We start from the raw sequence: 20,274 nt of genomic DNA, 5'->3' as shown, positions 1-20,274 counted from the left end.
CCAAACCCAAAAAAAACCTACCAAATCATTCCAAATAACACATAAAACCTAATAACACTAACATATAGTAAAAGCAGGAATGATATGATAAATACACAGCCTATATAAAGTAGAAATAATGTATGTACAGTGTAGTTTCACTTAATAGAATCGGGAAGATTAAACCAAAACCAATTATTAGAAAAAAAAATCAGCACATACACACATGCACATGCCACACATGTGCACACAGGTGCCTGCGCAAGGCTTCATGGTCATGGTAGTCTTTCTCGGGGTAAACACCAGTGTCCCATATTTGACTGCTACTTTTGTCCCTTATTTGGGAGTGAGAAAGTTGGCAACCCTATCTGCAGATACTACTACATCACCGGCCAGCTGACTGTCTATGCAGCAGAATTTTCCTCTCAGAAGGGATAAAACACTGGGCTTTACAGAACAAAAGGTATTGTCTGGCTAATTGCTACCAATGATCCAGGTCCTCTTAAAACAGGGGTTCCCAACCTTTAAGCCATGGATCCCTACCATTAACCGAGGGATCCATGGAGCCCAGCTTGAGAATCTCTGTCTCAAAACAAAATCCAAAAGGTCTTTTATTCCCCTCTGAAAGGGGAAGATTACCAAGTTTTTAAAAATATGGTAAAAGGACACATTGGTGTAACCGTTAGCACAATGCTTTACAGAGCCAAATGTAAAACCAGGGTTCAATTCCTGCACAGCCTGTCAGGAGTTTGTTTGTATGTGATGCCCCGACCGTGTGGGTTTCCTCCAACATTCCAAAGATGTACCGTAAGCTGTGGACATGCCATGTGGTGACGGAAGCATGGTGGCACTTGCAGGCTTGCCCAGAACTTTCGCTGATATGATTTGACACAAAATTTCACTATATGCTTCAATGTGACAGATAAAGCTAACCTCTCTAAAGCAGGGGTTCCCAACCTTTATACCATGGACCCCTACCATTAACAGAGGGGTCCCTGAACCCCAGGCTGGAACCCCTGCTCTAAAGCCATCCTTACTGAGGGGGAAGCCCAATTCCAATTCAGCCCACAGGATGCAAACTGCACTGCCAGGATGGGTGTAGGCGAAGCAGTGGTGGGAAACTGCTCATTCTCTGCCCACTGGGTGCTGTGGTGCAGATGCCAATGAGACACCCAAACCAGCAGGAGGGGTGATGCTGAATGACAGAAAAACTGGGAAAGACTTGCAGGGATTTAACAAAAGCTGGAAAAAGAGGGGGGGGCAGGGGGGAAACACATTTCAGTTGCTGGGAGGTTGGAGAAGTTTCGGGGATTCGTTAGATCAAGGGCAGTACAAGTCAGGAAGAGGTTGGGTAATGGGGATAGGACAGAGGCTCATGTATGGGCTGGCTGTCAAGGGTGGCATTAGGAGATACAGACGATGCTAGGAGAGACAGGATTAATTTGGCAGAATTCACAGTATCACCATGGTGATGTCAGTAGAAGGAATTAAATGGTCCAAGTGAAAGATAAAATTGAGGGGATGCTAATAAATTAGTTTCATGCAGAAGTTTATAAAGACATTCCAGAACAAAAGCAACCCAACATGTTTTATGTGCAGAGAGACCCCAATGTTTTATGTGCAGAGAGACCCCAGTTGTGTTTGCAGCAGAATCACAATTTACCATCAAAGCCAAGTAAATAACACAATTTCTTTTATTCCTCTCGATAGAGGCTGCCTGACCTGCTGAATTCCTCCAGTATTTTGGGTCTGTTGTTCAAGATTTCCTGCATCTTGTGATTAGCAATTTCTTTAAGTGCTCCCCTGAATGAATGAATCATTTGGGTTGATTTCCTGTCACACTGAACCACATCTCAAATCCTCAGGATTAAAATTTCGACCGGTTACCAAAGCATAGAAACCCCCATATTTAATAAGTTCTGCTTCCCAGATTCTTGCCCCTTTATAATTAAGTACACACAGAAGTGGAACTGGATACTGGCTTAGATGCTTCCTGATTTGAACAGCTCACTGACAAAGGATTCACAGACTTTTCACAGTGACGCAATTGGAGGCTTCACCAAGCAGAACTGTGTGAACAAAAAGCTGAAACTTACATGCCCACCACCCTCAAAATTCAAGAACTATAGACTGTTCCATTCCAAATTTGGATTGCCCAAAATACTCAGAATTCAAAAGATGTATGGGAAACTTTTTACACTTGGGGCTTCCCAAATAAAAATACCCAATAGGTAATGAAGTTCCAGCATCTGATAATATACTTCTCTCAGCTCCTCAGTTCCAGCAGTGACCAGCAAATGTACAAACTCTAGATTTCAGTGCATTGACTGCTTGGCACTCAGTTCTTTACACATCCGGGGTATCTCCGTCCAAAATGTTATTAGTTTGATTTTGCTGTAGAATGTCTTATATACTGGAAGTTCAATTTTATTTCAGATTCAGGTTTATCCCAAGTACTGTACACTGAAACATACAAATACCGGTACAACCCAGCAAGCCCACAGCATCAACAGAAAGGAATAAACAGTCGATGTTTCAGGCCAACTGTTCATCAGGACTGGAGAGGAGGGGGGAAGCAGCTAGAATAATGGAGGGGGGAGGGGAAGGAGTACAAGCTAGAAGGTGATGGGTGGGGATGAAGCAAGAAACTTTGTGGTGTGATTGGTGGAACAGGTAAAGAGCTGGAGATGAAGGAATCTGATAGGAGGAGAGTGGCTCATGGGAGAAAGAAAGGAAGATCCTCACAGGTAGGTGACAGACAGGTGAGGAGAAGAGGAGAGGTAAGAGGAGATCCAGAATGGGGAATGGAACAGAGAAGGGGGAAGGAGAGAAATCAGTGTCCATGACATCAGGTTGGAGGCTGCCCAGACAGAGTATGTAGTGTTGTCCCTGCAACCTGGGAGTGGCCTCATCATGGCAGTAGAGAAGATCATGGAACAATATGTTGGAATGGGAATTAAAATGGCTGGCCATGTGGATGGAATGAAGGTACTCAAGGAAGTGGTTCCCAAGTTTACGTCAGGTCTCACTGATGTAGAGGAGGTTGCATCGAGAGCATCGGATACAGTGGACAACCCAAGCAGACTTACAGTGAAGTGTTGCCTCGCCTGAGTTTCTTTTTATAAATTGGGGCTTGATAGTCATTAGAGCCAAATGCTTAAAATGACTGCAAGGCCATTAAGAGTTGACGCCAGGAAGAAACATTCTCCCATGCCACAAAAGGAGCATAATTTCCTTCAATTTCACCATTCCCAGTATCCCTTCCCAGTCTGTCTCTCCCCATAGTAAATGATTGGTCTTCAAACTTGGGAATTCTTCTTTTAATTTCAAGATACAACACAGTAACAGGCTCTTCCAGCCCAACAAGCTCACACCACCCAATTATACCCATGTGACCAATTAACCTAATGACCCGCAAGTCTGTGGAATGTGGGAGGAAACTGGAACACCCAGAGAAAATTCAGTCATGGAGAGAATGTACAGACAGCAGCAGAATTGAACCTGGGTTGCCAGCACTGTAACAGCGTTAATACTAACTGCTACATCACCATGTCACCCCTACTTTTGGTCAACTCAAATTTAAACAGCCTCTCTTGCAGAGCTTTGCTGAAGGCAAGTTGGAAAGCCAAGTGAACTATACAACAGCAACGCACAAAAGGTAGCATCTATGGAGGGGAATAAACAGTTGACATTTCGAGCTGAGAGTTTTCATCAGCACTGTTGAAGGAGTCTCATTGAAGAGTTTGGCCGGAAATGTTGGCTGTGTGCTCCCCTCCATATATTCTGCTTGACCTGCCCAGTTCCTCCAGCACTGTGTTGCTATGGATTTCCAGCATCTGCAGAATCTCATCTTCACCGTACCAGAGATTCCCTTCAACCATGTGATGACCGCAACCAAAACGGCCGGGGGGGGGAGGGGGGGGCGGGGAGAGGAGAGAAGGGGAGGTCCTGCAGCGCAGATGTTTTGGGCAACACTTGATTACTCATTCAGGATCTGAAATTTCCCACCTACAACAGATGCACAAAGCATTAACTATACCTGCAGGTAACTTAATCTGATGCAAAGGTCACAAATACATTAAACTCTACATTCCACCTGTGCTATTTTGTTCACCCCAAACATCAAGTCTTCTCTTTAGATATTTTCTCCACTACTCACTCCACACATCAGTTACCATCCATCTGACAAACCTGTCAGAAGTTACAAACTCCCACATGGTGAATGCTTCACTGACTGCACTTGGGTGTGCCAAGTCAAAGCTTGCTTTTTTTTTAAACTACAAATCTCTCTTACTTTTATTGATTCCTATCAAACAAAGGGCTCTCAACTGCTGCTTCAAAAGACACAAGAGCAGAATTAGGCTATTCTGCCCAACAAGTCTTGCCATTCCACCATGACTGATCTATTATCCCCTCAACCCCATTCTCTTGCCTTCTCCCCTACTAATCAGGAACCTATCAACCTGCACTTTAAATATACCCAATAACTTGGCCTCCACAGCCACCTGTGGCAACGAATTCCACAGATTCACCGTTCTCTAGCTAAAGAAATTCCTCATCTCAGTTCTAAAGGGACACCCTTGTATACCCTAAACACGAGGAGTTCTGCAGATGCTGGAAATTCAAGCAACACACATAAAGGTTGCTGGTGAACGCAGCAGGCCAGGCAGCATCTCTAGGAAGAGGTACAGTCGACGTTTCGGGCCCAGACCCTTCGTCAGGACTAACTGAAGGAAGAGCTAGTAAGAGATTCGGAAGTGGGAGGGGGAGGGGGAGATCCAAAATGATAGGAGAAGACAGGAGGGGGAGGGACGGAGCCAAGAGCTGGACAGGTGATTGGCAAAAGGGATATGACAGGATCATGGGACAGGAGGCCCAGGGAGAAGGAAAAGGGGAGGGGGGAGAAACCCAGAGGATGGGCAAGGAGTATAGTCAGAGGGACTAAAATGTGTGGCCACTGATGTGGAATTAAAATGTGTGGCCACACATTTTAATTCCACACCCCATTCCCATTCTGTTATGTCTATCCACGGCCTCCTCTACTGTCAAGATGAAGCCACACTCAGGTTGGAGGAACAACACCTTATATTCCATCTGGGTAGCCTCCAGCCTGATGGCATGAACATTGACTTCTCAAACTTCCGCTGATGCCCCACCTCCCCCTCGTACCCCATCCGTTATTTATATACACATTCTTTCTCTCTCTCTCCTTTTTCTCCCTCCGTCCTTCTCACTATACCCCTTGCCCATCCTCTGGGCTTCCCCCCCTCCCCCTTTTCCTTCTCCCTGGACCTCCTGTCCCATGATCCTCTCATATCCCCTTTGCCAATCACCCGTCCAGCTCTTGGCTCCATCCCTCCCCCTCTCAAATCTCTTACTAACTCTTCCTTCAGTTAGTCCTGACGAAGGGTCTCGGCCCAAAACGTCGACTGTACCTCTTCCTAGAGATGCTGCCTGGCCTGCTGCGTTCACCAGCAAATTTGATGTGTATCCCTTGTATACTCTTGTATGTTTTATGCCATGGACTGATACCATTAAGCAAACGGTCTGTGGACCCCAGATTGGGAACCCCTGTTGCATTCCAAGGCTGTTTCCTCTGGTCTTGTACTCCCCCACCATAGAAATCATCTACTTCACATCTACTCTAGGCCTTTCAATATTCAGGAGTTTTCAATGAGATTCCACCTCAATTCTTCTGAACTCCAGTGAGTACAGGCCCAGAGCCATCAAAAGCTCCTCATGCATTAACTCTTTCATTCCTGGATCATTCCGATGAATCTCTTCTGGACCCTCTCCAAAGGCAGCACATCCTTTCTTAGGTAAGGAACCCACAACTGCTCCAACTACTCCAAGTGTGGTCTGAACAATGCACCCTGTGAGTGCTCATGCTGCTTTTTATCCTGCCGGGATTATAAAGATCAGGAGCTCTTCAGGAAAAGTTCAAACAGTAGGCACTGCTAATAGCTTGGAATTCCACATCAAGGACCTCTAGACTTCAATCCAGCAAGTTATTGAAAACTGATGATCAGGACAGCAGCAAATCAGTGATCAAAGTTCTCAGGAAACTAAAATAAACTTAGTTACTCAAGTTCTGAAACAATCAGATTTTCAAGGTACCCCTACCCACCATTAGTCTTGAGAGTGAGAAAAAGTTTATATTTCATCATACCCACAATGCTCAGCAAACAGTAGTACAGGACATCCCTTTAGAACAGAGACAAGGAATTTTTAGTCAGAAGGTGGCAAATCTATGGAATTCATTGCCACAGACGGTTGGGGAGGCAAAGTCATTTGGGTATATTTAAAGTGAAGATTGACAGTTCCTTGATTAGTAAGGGTGTCAAAGGTTCTGGAGGGATAATACATTAGCCATGATGGAATGGCAGAGCAGACTCGATGGGCAAAATGACCTAGGGTCTGTTACTATGTCTAATGGCCTGATATTAAATATGGCAAGTACTGCATGAAAGCAAAATTACATTTCCCTTAAGAGATCATTGCAGAGTGGCTGAACTTGAGGTACTTCAGGGAAGCAGTTAGGCAAATCCATGCAAAATAACCTTCATGTTCCATTTTCCTGTTTGCATTGCAAAACTAATAAATATACCTCAAGCCCAGAGCCAAGCTGTTCTACATGATCCCATCACAAACATGTTCAATATGAAGAGATATGCCAATTTGCAATAAGGTTATACATTGCCCACAAGGTTGAACAAACCTAGATTGCTTTCTATAATACTGAGACTGGGTGGGGGGAAAACGCTAAGATGTGATGGAAGCTTATAAAGCTAGAGGTTATAGATAGGACAAGACCCCAACCACCCCCTCTGCTCTATGAAAGCATGCACCACCAAGGCCCAAAGACAGCTCCTACCCCACTATTATCAGAGTCTTGAACAGACCTCTTGTACAAAAAGCTGGACTCTTGGCCTCACAATCCACCTCGTTATAATCCACCGGCTCTGCACCCTTAGTAGCTTTTACATTTTATTCTTCATGGTTATCGTTGTCCCTTGTTCGATCACAGTGCACCATGTAATGATTTGATCTGTATGAACAGTTTGCAACAGTAGCTTGGTACACGTGACAATGATAAAGTACCAGTCAGAATTATTTTTGAAAGGTGGAATGTCAAATATTAGAGGGCATAAAGTGAGGAAAATGAAATGTGTGGGGCAAAATTAAAACAGTGGTGGGTGCCTGGCTGGAAAGTGCTGCCAAGGCTGGTGGTGAAAGCACTTGGAGGCATTTAGAGTGACACACAGACACCAGAATCAGGTTTAATATCACTGGCAAATGTCACAAAATTTGTTGTAATGTGGCAGCAGTACATTTCAATACATTATAAAAACTGTAAATTACTGTAAATGTATACAAAGTTAAATATAAAAGTAGTGAGGAAGTGTTCATGGGTTCAATGTCTATTCAGAAATCTGATGGCAGAGGGAAAGAAGCTGTTTCTGAATCGCTGAGTGTGTGCCTTCAAGCTTCTGTACCTCTTCCCTGATGGTAGCAATGAGAAGGGGGCATGTCCTGGGTGAAGGGAGACCTTAATGATGGATGCTGCCTTTGAAGACATCTTGGATGCTGGCAAGGAGGGGCTAGTCCCCATGGTGGAACTGCTGATGAACATGTATGGAATGGAGACCGATGGAATTAGTTTAATTTAACTTTGGCCCACGATGTCTGTACTGACAGTGATGTTAAAGGGCCTGTTCCTGGGGGGCTACTGGTCTATAAATATAGTACTACCATTTTACCCTGTGGGTTACAATAAATTCCAACAAATAATCTAACAAAAACTAATAGAAATGTGGTGACTTGGGAAACAAAACCAATTTGACTCAAGTCAGTCTAAATTCAAGATTTTTGTTTCCATTAGAAGCAAAAATTTACCTTGCACTTTTTAAATATTCAGAGTTTAGTAATATATATCAAAGACCATTGGCACACATCCACAATGCCATCTATCAAGCCATGTACAGTAACATTCATCAGTTCTTGACAGAATTTTGCATTCCCAGCAGTGGAAACATCCTCAAAATTGGCAGTGAGATTTGTACAATATGGTTTGATTAAGAATAGTTGAAGTTCAGAACACTCGCTTTAAATGACACAATGAAAGCGTAGAAATTTGCATGATGCTATTATGGTGTAGCTCGGGGCCGATCCAGGGTTCAATTCTGGTGCCATTCTATAAGGTGCATGTTCTCCCCATGGAATGTGTGGGTTCTCTGGTTTCCTCCACAGTTCAAAGACACAGCAGGTAGGTTAATTGGTCAATGTAAATGACCCCGTGATGAGATCAGGGTTATATCGGGGTTGTTAGGGTGCCGTGGCTCAAAAGGGCTAGAGGAACCCACCCTGCACTGCATCTCTCCTCAGTCATAGACAAAGTGGACAACAACCAGGTGGTGTTACACAAAGTAATCCATGAAAAGACTTTCAGTCAAGATAAGCATAGGCTAATCAATGCCTCACCAAAGAGAAAACAAATGTTGCTTTACAAGATTCAACACAGAGGCATTCAATTACCAATTGTGAATTCTATAACGTAGCTGGTTTGCAGGAAAAGGCAGCAGACACTTTATAACTGCAAACAGGATAATGCCTTATTGTCTTTTCTGGGTGCTGGATTAAAAGCAAGTCAAATGAAATACTATAACTCCCCTCTTCAATCTTTAGGTCTTCCACAGAGCAGAGACAACAAGTTAGTTCAAAGTTCTGATCAGTATTAGACTCAGAAACCGATGCACCAAGCCCAGCATTGAGGCCTCCTGTTCAAGAGTATCATTCAGTAACTCCTGCAGTATAAAACAACCCACACAAAAATATCCTGAAAATAATCTGTCCAGATGCCCTCTGTGTGAAGCAGTAAGACCGCAAGACATAGGAGCAGAATTAGGCCATTCGGCCCATCATGTCTGCTGATTATTTTTCGTTTCAACCGCATTCTCCTGTCTCTCCCCATAACTTTTGTCAAAAATTAAATAAACAACATTAGTGTTTCAGGTCAAGGACTGCATGAAAATTGGGAAGCAGAGGAAGCTCAAGTTGCTGGGGCCCCCATTCTTTTTTATGCCATGGACCCCAGGCTGGGAGCCCTGCTCTAGTGGGATAAAGCCAATGTGATCATGTGGATAAGCTCCAAAGTTCTCTAGTCAGTGAGTAAATGGGAGCAGTCAGAGATGAGAGTATAAACTGAAGAATGCTGGAATACAGAAAAGCAGAGCAGGGCCACCCATCCCTGCACACCAGGGCAAGCACAACCTCCATTCTGAGGGAAGCTGGGGGCAGGGGAAGAAACCAGCTGAGCCAATAACTAACAGGTTTCTGACAGAGACGGCAGCTGAGGTTCCTGAAGGTGTAGCAGGTTGCAATGTGTCCAGATGGAAGACAGGCCTCTGTTCAAGTTTGTACCAGGCCTCAACTGGTCAGCGTGGGTTGGGGATGGAGAACTGGAAACACGTGTCCACCCCCATGGGCTGAACCCAAGTGCTCTATAAAGTATAAACACAAGAGATTCTGCCGATGCTGGAAGTCTTGAGCAACATACACAAAATGCTGGAGAACTCAGCAAGTCATGCTATGGAGGGGAATACATGGTAAACATTTCAGACTGTGACCCTTGATCAAGACACAAAAAGGGGGGCAAAATGAACCTCCTTACCCTTCTTCCATGGTCCACTGTCCTCTCCTATCAGATTCCTCCTTTTTCAGCCCTTTACCTCTTCCACCTATCACGTGACAGTTTCTTAGTTCATCACCCTGCCTCCCCACCCCCTTACCTATCATAGTCATACTTTATTGATCCCAGGGGGAAATTGGTTTTCGTTACAGTTGCACCATAAATAATAAATAGTCATAGAACCATAAATAGTTATTTAGTAATATGTAAGTTATGCCAGTAAATTATGAAATAAGTCCAGGACCAGCCTATCGGCACAGGGTGCCTGACCCTCCAAGAGAGGAGTTGTAAAGTTTGATGGCCACAGGCAGGAATGACTTCCTATGACGCTCTGTGCTACATCTTGGAGGAATGAGTCTCTGGCTGAATGTACTCCTGTGCCCACCCAGTACATTATGTAGTGGATGGGAGACATTGACCAAGATGGCATGCAACTTGGACAGCATCCTCTTTTCAGACATCACCGTGAGAGAGTCCAGTTCCATCCCCACAACGTCACTGGCCTTACAAATGAGTTTGTTGATTCTGTTGGTGTTCGCTACCCTCAGCCTGCTGCCCCAGCACACAACAGCAAACATGATCGCACTGGCCACCACAGAGTCGAAGAACATCCTCAGCATCGTCCGGCAGATGTTAAAAGGACCTCAGTCTCCTCAGGAAGTAGAGACGGCTCTGACCCTTCTTGTAGACAGCTTCAGTGTTCTTTGACCAGTCCAGCTTATTGTCAATCTGCCATCTATCATCTGCCATCTTGTACTCCCCTCGTCTTCAAACGTGGCTTCAGGCCCTTCCTTCCAAGTCCTGATGAAATGTCTCGGCCCAATATGTCAGCTGTTCATTCCCCTCCAGAGATGCCGCTGGACCTGCTGAATTCCTCCAACATTTTGTGTGTGTGACTCTGCAAAAGTGACTGCCCAATGTGCATCAGAGATTACACTGTCAGCTCAGAATGTAATGCGTTAGATTAGAGCTGCAAATTCCATGCAGTAATTATGCCCACAGCTACGTGCACCGGCAGCTTGCTTCAGGAACATCTAGTCCAAGTGCTTGTGTCATCACAATAAAATTGCACTTTGTCTGCTCCAGTCTCGGTTATACACTTAGAACGACACCACACGCCAAGCAGCATAAACTCTTCACTTAAAATGGAATCACGGCACATATCCGTCAAATTGAATCACTGTTAGTGGAGGGAAGATCGCTGTAGGCCCGATTTAACTTACAGCTTCACTGAAGAATAAATACAGAAATCCAAAGTGTAATTATTTGCAGAATTTCAAGAATTTTGAAAAGCCATGTAAACCCAAAGGGAAAGGGTACTGCAATTTCAACCAACTAGCAAAGCAAGGGATTAATTAAAGCAGCAGAAAATTAAAACAGTCATAGGCTGGAGCCTGGGTTTCAATGAATGAAACTGGAACCTGCCATCATGATGGGCCCCAAAGGTAATTTAGATTTTCATCAACTGTAAGTGGACCAAGACACACATTTTACTATTTCAGCTGTATACTCTCACCCAAGGCCACAACACGAACAAGGCAACGGGAACATGGAACGCCAAAGATTAGCTTTATTTGTCACACGCCTATTGAAACAGTGAAACCCATCATTTATGTCAACGACCAACACTGTCTGAGCACGTGCTGTGGGAAGCCCATATGTGCCACCACGCTTCCAACACCATCACAGCATCCCACAACTCACTAACACTAACCGTACACGTTTGGAATGTGGGAGGAAACCGGATCAAACACACATGGCACTATGAATATTTGGAATGAAAATTGAAAAATTATACTCTTGATTTTAAAGGGTATAATAAAATACATCAGGCAGCCTAAACAGCTGACAGGCACAGTGGCAAAAATAAAATGTTTTGACTAGATGGCGTCGGCATTCAGCAGGCCAGTGGTTTATTAACAAGCCACCGATTTCCATTCTGTGTTAATTGTTACAATTTGTAACAGTGTTTAACTTGAAACACTGATAGTGTAAATACGTTGAAACTCTAAAATGCTTCAAAAGGTTGAGGCACAATTATTATTTTGAAAATGTATGGATTATATCCATTAACACATTAATTACAGGGTAATTGTAGCTGCACAGGTGCATTTCAGTTACTGTGCAGCCACTCACCAGCACAGCCGAGAGGGGTCAATGCCTACACCCAATAACGTGCTGCAAACCCTTGACCCTGACAAGCACAGGGCAGATTACGCAGGGAGGCAGGTAGGAAATATTCATCTTGGAGCCCTGGCAGTCAATTACTCACCCACACACAAGATGTTGAAGCTGAAACCCTGACATACCGACTTGTTGACTAACTGGTCTGGCATACTGTCAAAGCCAACGTGACCAGACAGTGACAGGTTCCGGGCGCCTTCCGTCTGCAAAACAGGAGAAACATATTAGTGGGGAGACCGGCCCCACCCACCCAAGATCCTATTCTTTTCTCTTCCCATACGCAGAAGTTTATTTCTGAATCCTTTACCAATACAGCACTTCAAAAGATAAAAGGGAAGGCTCATCACAGAACGCGGGTGGCAACAGTAGCTTATTAACTGCGCCAAGCATAACTGCAAATTAATGCTTGATTGGTGGTTACTGGCTACAACTGGACACCACATCAATAAGCCGGCCAATCAGAATGTCCAGTTAACATCACATCACAGTCCTCAGGAATGCAGGTGATCAATATATTATGACATCTCTGCCAATATGCGACAAGATATTTTAAGTCACAATCTGACAAGTTATAGCTAGGTTTTACATCATATAATCAGCAATACACCCACCCCTCCTTCAAGACTTGCCATATTTAGCTATACATGGCAAGCAGAATAAACAAAAATTTGGAATTCCTTCAACAAAAAACAAACAAAAACAAACAAAAATATAGGAACATAATCAGGCCAATTGGCCCACCAAGTCTGGTCCACCATTTCGTCATGGCTGATCCATTTCCCTCTCAGCACCGATCTCCTGCCTTCTCCCGGTATCCCTTCATCCCCTGAATAATCAAGAATATATCGACAGACACAAAATGCCAGAGGGACTCAGCAAGCCAGGCAGTAAAAGAAAGAAGTTGACGTTTCGGGCTGAGACCCTTCATCTGGACTGGAGAACAAAAGATGAGGAGTCAGAGTAAGGGGGGGGGCAGGGAAGGGGAGGAAGAAACACAAGGTGATCGGTGAAACCGGGAGGGGTGAAGTAGAGAGCTGGGAAGTTGATTGGTGAAAGAGATACAGGGCTGGAAAAGGGGGAATTTGTTAGGAGAGGACAGAAGGCCATGGAAGAAAAAAAGGGGGAACATCAGAGGGAGGTGATGGGCCGTAAGAAGATAAGGTGAGAGAGGGAAAAGGGAGTGGGGAATGGTAAAGGGGTGGAGGGTGCATTACTGGAAGCTCCAGAAATCAATATTCATGCCATCAGATTGGAGGCTACCCAGACGGAATAGATGTTGTTCCTCCAATCTGAGTCTGGTCTCATTGTGACAGTAGAGGAGGCCGTGGATAGACACATCAGTATAGGAATCAGGAATGGAATTCAAATGGGTGGCCAAGGGCTTTCCCTCCTCCACCGTCAATGCTGCTGTCGACCACATCTCTTGCATGTTGCCACATCTGCCCTCACCCCACCCAACCAGGGATAGGGTTCCTCTTGTCCTCACCTACCACCCCATCAGCCTCCGCGTCCAGCACAGAATTCTCCAGAATCTCCACCCTCCAATGGGATCCCACCACCAAGCACATCTTTCCCTCCCTGTCCATTCATCCCTCCCCACTGATATCCCTCCTGCAACTTATCCTTGCAAGTGGAACAAGTGCTACACCTGCCCCTACACCACCTCCCTCAGGGCCCCAAAAAGTCCTTCCAGGTGAGGCAACACTTCACCTGTGAGTCTGTTGGGGTCATACTGTGTCTGGTGTGGCCTCCTGTATACCGGTGAGACCCAACATAGATTGGGAGACTGTTTTGCCGAGGACCTGCACTCCATCCACCAGAAAAAGCAGGATCTCCTGTGGCCACCCATTTTAATTCCACTTCCCATTCTGATACCTCTACCCACGGCCTCCTGCACTGTCGTGATGAGGCCACACTTAGGCTGGGGAAAAAACACCTTGTATTCTGTTTGGGTAGCCGCCAACCTGATGGCATGAACTCTGATGTTTCAAACTTCTGGTAAAGGCCACCCCCCCACCCCCACCAATCCTTCACCATTCCCATTTCCCCCTTTCACCTTATCTCCATGTCTGCCCATCGCCTCCCTCTGGTTATCCTCCCCCCCCCTTTTTCTTTCTTCCATGGCCTTCTGTCCTCTATCAGATTCCCCCTTCTCCAGCCCCACATCTCTTTCACCAATCAACTTCCCAGCTCTTTTCTTCACCCCCCCCACCCCGGTTTCACCCATCATCTTATGGTTCACCCTCTCCACCCCCCACACACCACCTTCTCACTGACTCACCTTTTGTTCTCCAGTCCTGATGAATGGTATCGACCTGTAATGTCGACTGTCCTCTTTCCCATAGATGCTGCCTGGCCTGCTAAGTTCCTCCAACATTTTGTGTGTGTTGCTTTGGATGTCCAGCATCTGCAGATTTTCTCTTGTTTAAGAATCTATCAACCTTCGCCTTAAATACACCCAATGACTTGGCCTCCACAGCCGCCTGTTGCAATGAATTCCACAGATTCAGCACTCTCTGGCTAAAGAAATTCCTCATTTAACTACAAACTGAGATAACAATTCACCACTACACAGAATTAATAATATATTCAATAGCTGGCGACACAATCTGATTATTATTAACAAGAGATCCTGCAGGTGCTGGAAATACACAGTAACACATACAAAATGCTGGAGGGACTCAGCAGGCCAGGCAGCATCTACTGGGAGAATAAGGAGCTAAAGTTTTGGGCAGAAAACCTTCATCAGGATCACTTCAACATTATTAATGTTCTCTGGTGGTAATAATCATCTTCTTGTTAGCAGAGCACCTTTAATGAAATGGCCTACTGACTAACAGACTCCCCCCCCCCCCCCAGTCTGTTTACCAGATTCCCTTGGAATACATTAAACGCTTTACAGTTTGACGTTGTAGAGGTTTGAAGCAAGCACTGAGCTGTTGTCATGGTTACAGCAATTACTCAGCTGTCAAGTCTGTTTGGATTCTGAACTGTTGCAAAAAAAAACACGCCAAAGCCTGAGAACACGATCAATTCAAATCAGAAAGGAGTTAGGATGGGCTTTAAATTTAATATCTCTGGAGAATGTTGGTAAATTCAAACAATTAACCATATAGCAAAATGGCGCTGATAGCCACTTCATATTATGGTGCAATGAGGCATTCAACCATCCAACAGCAGCTTCTGACTGACTGAATGAATACATTTACCAGATGCAACAAAAGCACCTTGGTCACGCCAAGCAAACAATATCTGTCTTTGTTCTTCTCTGTGCACTGCCATGAAGTTGCAAGCCCGGCTGCAAAAGGAGGGGAGTTGGTCACGGGGTTAGCAACCTGTCCCATTAAAACCCAGAGCTACAGAAACGGAAACAGAAGCTCCAAAGACTCACCCCTGGAAGGGGAAGGGTCGCTGCTTAGAAGACATGTGGTGAAAACAGAAGCCACAGGGCTGATCAAGCTTTTACCCAAATTTCTTAGGTCTCATTTTCAATCCACAAGCAAACATGCAACATTTTGTCCTTGCTTGAAGACTCACTTTTTCCAAAGTGTTCTTTGAAAGAAAACGTAGACAAAGTTAGCACTCAACCTTTAACATAAAATTCATCCTTTACTCAAATACTCTCCTCCAATCATCTACCCTCTCAACAACCCCTCCCCTCACAACTGAAACTACTCAAGACAAACTGAACACAATGGATTTTGGTTAATTAGGCCATCGGTTGATCAGGGCTGCCGCTTATTTGGGACAACTCTTAAAGAACAAAAACTATACTGAGACAATAGTCTGGATTTCCTTTAATTGGGAAAAAATGCCACTTAATTGGGACAGGTGATCATTGCCAATTTAAAACTAGTGTCAGTTGCGTGCACTTCTACAGCTGTTAACACTACACTATGCCTACAGCAAAGAGTTTTACAATAGTGTCAGTTGTCTGTGTGTGTTCAAAAAGCAATGATTTTTGTCATTGATAGTTTGTCAGTTGCAAGCAGCAAGACAACTCAACTGCTTTGCTCACTGTGGTTTCAAGCATTCAAGCTTAGAGTTTACAAAAATGATTGGGAGTGAAAATTTCACTACTTCAACAAGTTAGGAACTATAAAGAATTAAGACATTGACAATCATCTTAAATGTTATAATGAAAATGAAGATTTAGAGGATGCAATCATCAAAAGCATTCTATGAACTAATTTTGTTCATTTACAGTCAGAAGAACACAGCAGATGAATTCCTCCATTAAAACTAGTAGTTCCTAACAGTTGTCAAGGTACTGCAGTAGTATTGGTAGTTCTCTATTCTGTATTTTACTTAAATATACAACTTGTTAAATGCCAGTTTGTCTTTTTTAAGTATACTTTTTAACTACTTGCATAAAACATTGGCTAATTAGGACAGCCACTTAAATGGGCTGAAGTGTACTGGTACTACTACATCGACTCAGGCCTAGGAGGCCGGCGTCAGGCAAAATGCCTTACAAGGCGTGAAACGAAAGACCGTGTGGCACGCCACTGCTCACACAGACAGTAGGTGGCCATTGACTCACAAAGAGTTCATCCGCCCTTTGACAGGTTTTGTTTTTAGTCCTGCTGGGTGCCTACACACCCTCCTCCCTGGTTAACCGGAGTGCACCAGGGGGTGTGCCGATTGAGTCACTGACAACCCGACCTGAGACAGGTAGTACTGGGCTACGTGGTACCAGTAGCAAGGCAAGACCCTGACCTGACCACCAAACTGGTACTGATGTGTCCCAATGAACCAGAATCCACTGTACTTTCTTTTGTACACCCTATGGACAGCAAATGAAGTGCGAAAGCATTAGACCCAGCTGCCATTCCCCATTGTTCCTGCCCATCTATCCAATCCCAGCTGCCATTCCCCATTGTTCCTGCCCATCTATCCAATCCCAGCTGCCATTCCCTATTGCTGCTGCCCATCTATCCAATCCCAGCTGCCATTCCCCATTGTTCCTGCCCATCTATCCAATCCCAGCTGCCATTCCCTATTGCTGCTGCCCATCTATCCAATCCCAGCTGCCATTCCCCATTGTTTCTGCCCATCTATCCAATACCAGCTACCATTCCCCATTGCTGCTGCCCATCTGTCCAATCCTAGCCACCATTCCCCATCAATGGAATGTAATCCATTTGTCCACCAGGCTCACTGGATAGTTAGCACTACTGGACATATGTACACAACGGTACCAGAAAGAGGCCAGCAATATCATGAAGGATGCTACCCACCCTCCTCATGGACTGTTTGTCCCACTCCCATCAGCAAAATGGCTATGTAGCAACCACACCAGGGCCACCAGACTCAAAAGGTTACTTTCCCCAAGCAGGAAGGCTGATTGACATCTCCACCCACTAATGTCACCACTACTTTCTTGTTTCCTGTCAGTCACCCGTGTACAGGTACTGAGCCCGGCATCACTTCATGGACACAATGTACATAAGCCATCTTATAGTCTGTTTTTATTATTGTGCTCTTTATCTTAGTCTGACTTTTTGTGCTGCACCAGATCTGGAGTAACCATTATTTCATTCTCCTTTACACTCTTGTACTGGAAATGACATTAAACAACCTTGAATCTTAAGTGCAACATCACATCAATGGTTTAAATGGTTACTTATTTATCCTCACTGCAGAACTCAACACTATCGGTTATTGCCAGGGACCTAAGCCAGACCATAGCTATCGTAATCAACTGCAGAAAATGAAATTTTGAAATATTAAAAATAAAAATCCTGCCATCACACCAAGCCAAATTTAGTTAGGAACTTCAGTGGACTATTAAACAGACTTAATTATTAATTGTCTGCTAGAACCAGTTACAGGTCAAAGAGCAGTGCATTGTTTAGTATTAATGTTATTTAATATTGCATTAGTGTGCACATCACAAAAACATTTAATTCAGTAAACAAAATCTTACATTCATAAACTGCAACATAAATGTAACCAAAATAGTGAAAATACACAAGACAAAAAAAAAGCCATCTGGTTTATCTAACCTGTGCTGCTCAACCTGTGTTTTAAACATCAGCTTTCACTGCTGTCTGCAAGGAGTTTGCACGGTCTTCCTGTTGTTGTGCGAGTGAAGTCACCGGTGAAAAGTACTGGTAGATACATAGCAATTTCTGTATTTGACAAAACAGGTACAACAGGCGTCATGTGGAGACGCTTTCAGTGGAAAGGTCTGCTGGCCCAACGTGGTGCTTGATATTTTGTGCCAAACATCAAAGGACAACTCCATATTTACAATGTATGGACAATGCTTTCTTTGAAACGACATACAACCTTTATAACTCAAGATTCACCTTTCCACCACAGACTCCCAAATGAATTTTAATCAGCTTTGTCTGGACTGGGGTTCACAACTTTTAGGAACCCATTGTTCAGAGTTGCACTCCAAATTAAATCCACAATACATTTTCAGATGTGAAGATTGGTAGCCAAAGTCAATTGCCAAATGTTTATGTCCCAAACCCAAAAATCATTCCAACACTCCCCGTGACCGTGTGGGTTTCCTCCAGGTGCTCCTGTTTCCTCCCACAGTCCAAAGATGTACCAACTGGTAGATAGATTGTCCCATGATTAGGCTAGGATTAAATTGGGGGATTGCTGGGTGGTGCGACACGAGGAGCTGAAAGGGACCGTCTACACTCACTCAATAAATAAAAATAATACATCATATTTCTCCACTCTTATTTACTAAACAACTTTTTTGAAAAGCAGTGTCATTAGAGACCAGAGGAATACAAATCAAAGGTTACGGGGAGAAGGCCAGGAACCGGGGTTGAGGAGGAGATAGGGGGAGAAAAAGGATCAGCCATGATTGAATGGTGGAGCAGACTCAGTGGGCCAGATGGCCTAGTTCAGCTCCTTTGCTTTATGGTCTAAATAAAAATCCTCCGATATATTTCTAACCAAACACTGAATAAAATCTGACAGCCGTGGAGTCAGAGGAAGGAGGTCGATCTTCAAGGTGAAGTGTGATTGGAAATAATTTGAGGTTTTGATCGTTCACACACTGCTTGGTTTCAGGCATGCAGTGCAGAACAGTGACACCTGCAGAAGGGCCTCAGGAATCAAACCCACATGAAGGCAACAACAGTGACAGTCAGTGATGGTTTAATACCACACCTGGCTGTAAGGGGTTTGTACGTTCTCTCTACGACCACATGGGCACCCTCGGGTGTTCCAGTTTCCGGAGCTGTACTAACAGTCACATGGGTGTAATTGGGCAGCCTGGGTGTGTTGCTGTGCAAGAGCCCCTTAGTGCGCCGTATCCTTAAATATTTTTTATTATATAAACTGAAAGGTGCTGCACACAACTAATGCACATAGTTCACAAACAGTAAACCAATAAGAAAATGACCTTGTGGCGGCTGAGAAGTTTGTACCCGACATGTCAGATCTGTAAATCTGAGAATAAAATGTGACTTGATACACATGTACAAGACGATAACAGGCATAGATAGAGTGGAGAGCCAACACTACCCCCCCCCCCAACCCAAGGCAGAATTGAGTAATACAAGAGGGAATAATTTTAAGATGATTGGAGGAATGTAGAGGTAGCAGAGGGATTGGGATAGATCTATTGGTTAAAAAAGAGACCAAATCCTTGGAAAGAGGTGACATAGGATCAGAAGATGTGGAGTCCTTGTGGATAGACTTAAACTGATGGGAGTGGTATACATTTACCCGAACAGTAGCCAGGATACGGGCTACAAATTACAACGGGAGACAGAAAGGGTGTGTAAAAAGGCTGATGCTCAGAAACAGAAACAGGTTTATTATCACCGGCATGTGACACGAAATTTGTTAACTTAGCAGCAAATTTGCGATAGTCATGGGAGATGTCAATATGCAGGTAGTGGAAGTTGGGAAAATTCAGTTGGTGCTGAATCCCAAGCCAGGGTATTTATAGAATGTCCATGAGATGGCTTTTTAGAGCATATTCTGCTTGAGCCCATTAGGGGAAAGGCAATTACAGAGACAGGAGAAGGGAGCAAGCCAAAGTTGATTGGAAGGGAACACTAGCAGGGATGACAGCGGAACAGCAATGGCTGGAGTATCTGGGGAAATTCAGAAGGCACAGGAAAGATGCATCCCAAAGATGAAGTATTCTAAAAGGGAGGATGAGTCACCCATGACAAGGGAATCAAAGACAGAATAAAAGCAAAAGAGGGCTTATAATATAGCAAAGAAAAGTGGGAAGGTGGAGGATTGGAAAGCTTTTGAAACCCATAGAAGGCAATTAAAAAAACCATAAAGAGACAAGATGAAATGCGAAGGTAAACCAGCCAATAATACAAAAAGAGGACACAGTTGCCTCAGATGTACTGTACAAGGAGTAAGAGAGACAAGAGTGGATTACAGACCGCTGGTTAAAATGACACTGGAGAGGTAGTAATGGGGGACAA

At 44.3% G+C, this 20,274-nt stretch overlaps 1 protein-coding gene across 4 annotated transcripts in view; it reads right to left on the bottom strand.

The window, feature by feature from the left end:
- LOC134353138 (septin-6) overlaps positions 1 to 20,274 on the bottom strand; it is a 76,936-nt gene that overhangs the window by 41,614 nt on the left and 15,048 nt on the right. For all 4 annotated transcript variants that reach the window (XM_063061086.1, XM_063061090.1, XM_063061088.1 and 1 more), the window contains exon 2: positions 11,940 to 12,054. In XM_063061086.1, coding sequence (XP_062917156.1) covers positions 11,940 to 12,054 — 115 coding nt within the window. The remainder of the gene's footprint in view (positions 1 to 11,939; positions 12,055 to 20,274) is intronic.

Source organism: Mobula hypostoma, chromosome 10, assembly GCF_963921235.1.
Source record: "Mobula hypostoma chromosome 10, sMobHyp1.1, whole genome shotgun sequence".
NCBI classification, from domain to species: Eukaryota; Metazoa; Chordata; class Chondrichthyes; order Myliobatiformes; family Myliobatidae; genus Mobula; species Mobula hypostoma.
The sequence above is the reverse complement of the archived record's forward strand: the minus strand, read 5'-3'. Positions and strand labels throughout refer to the sequence as shown.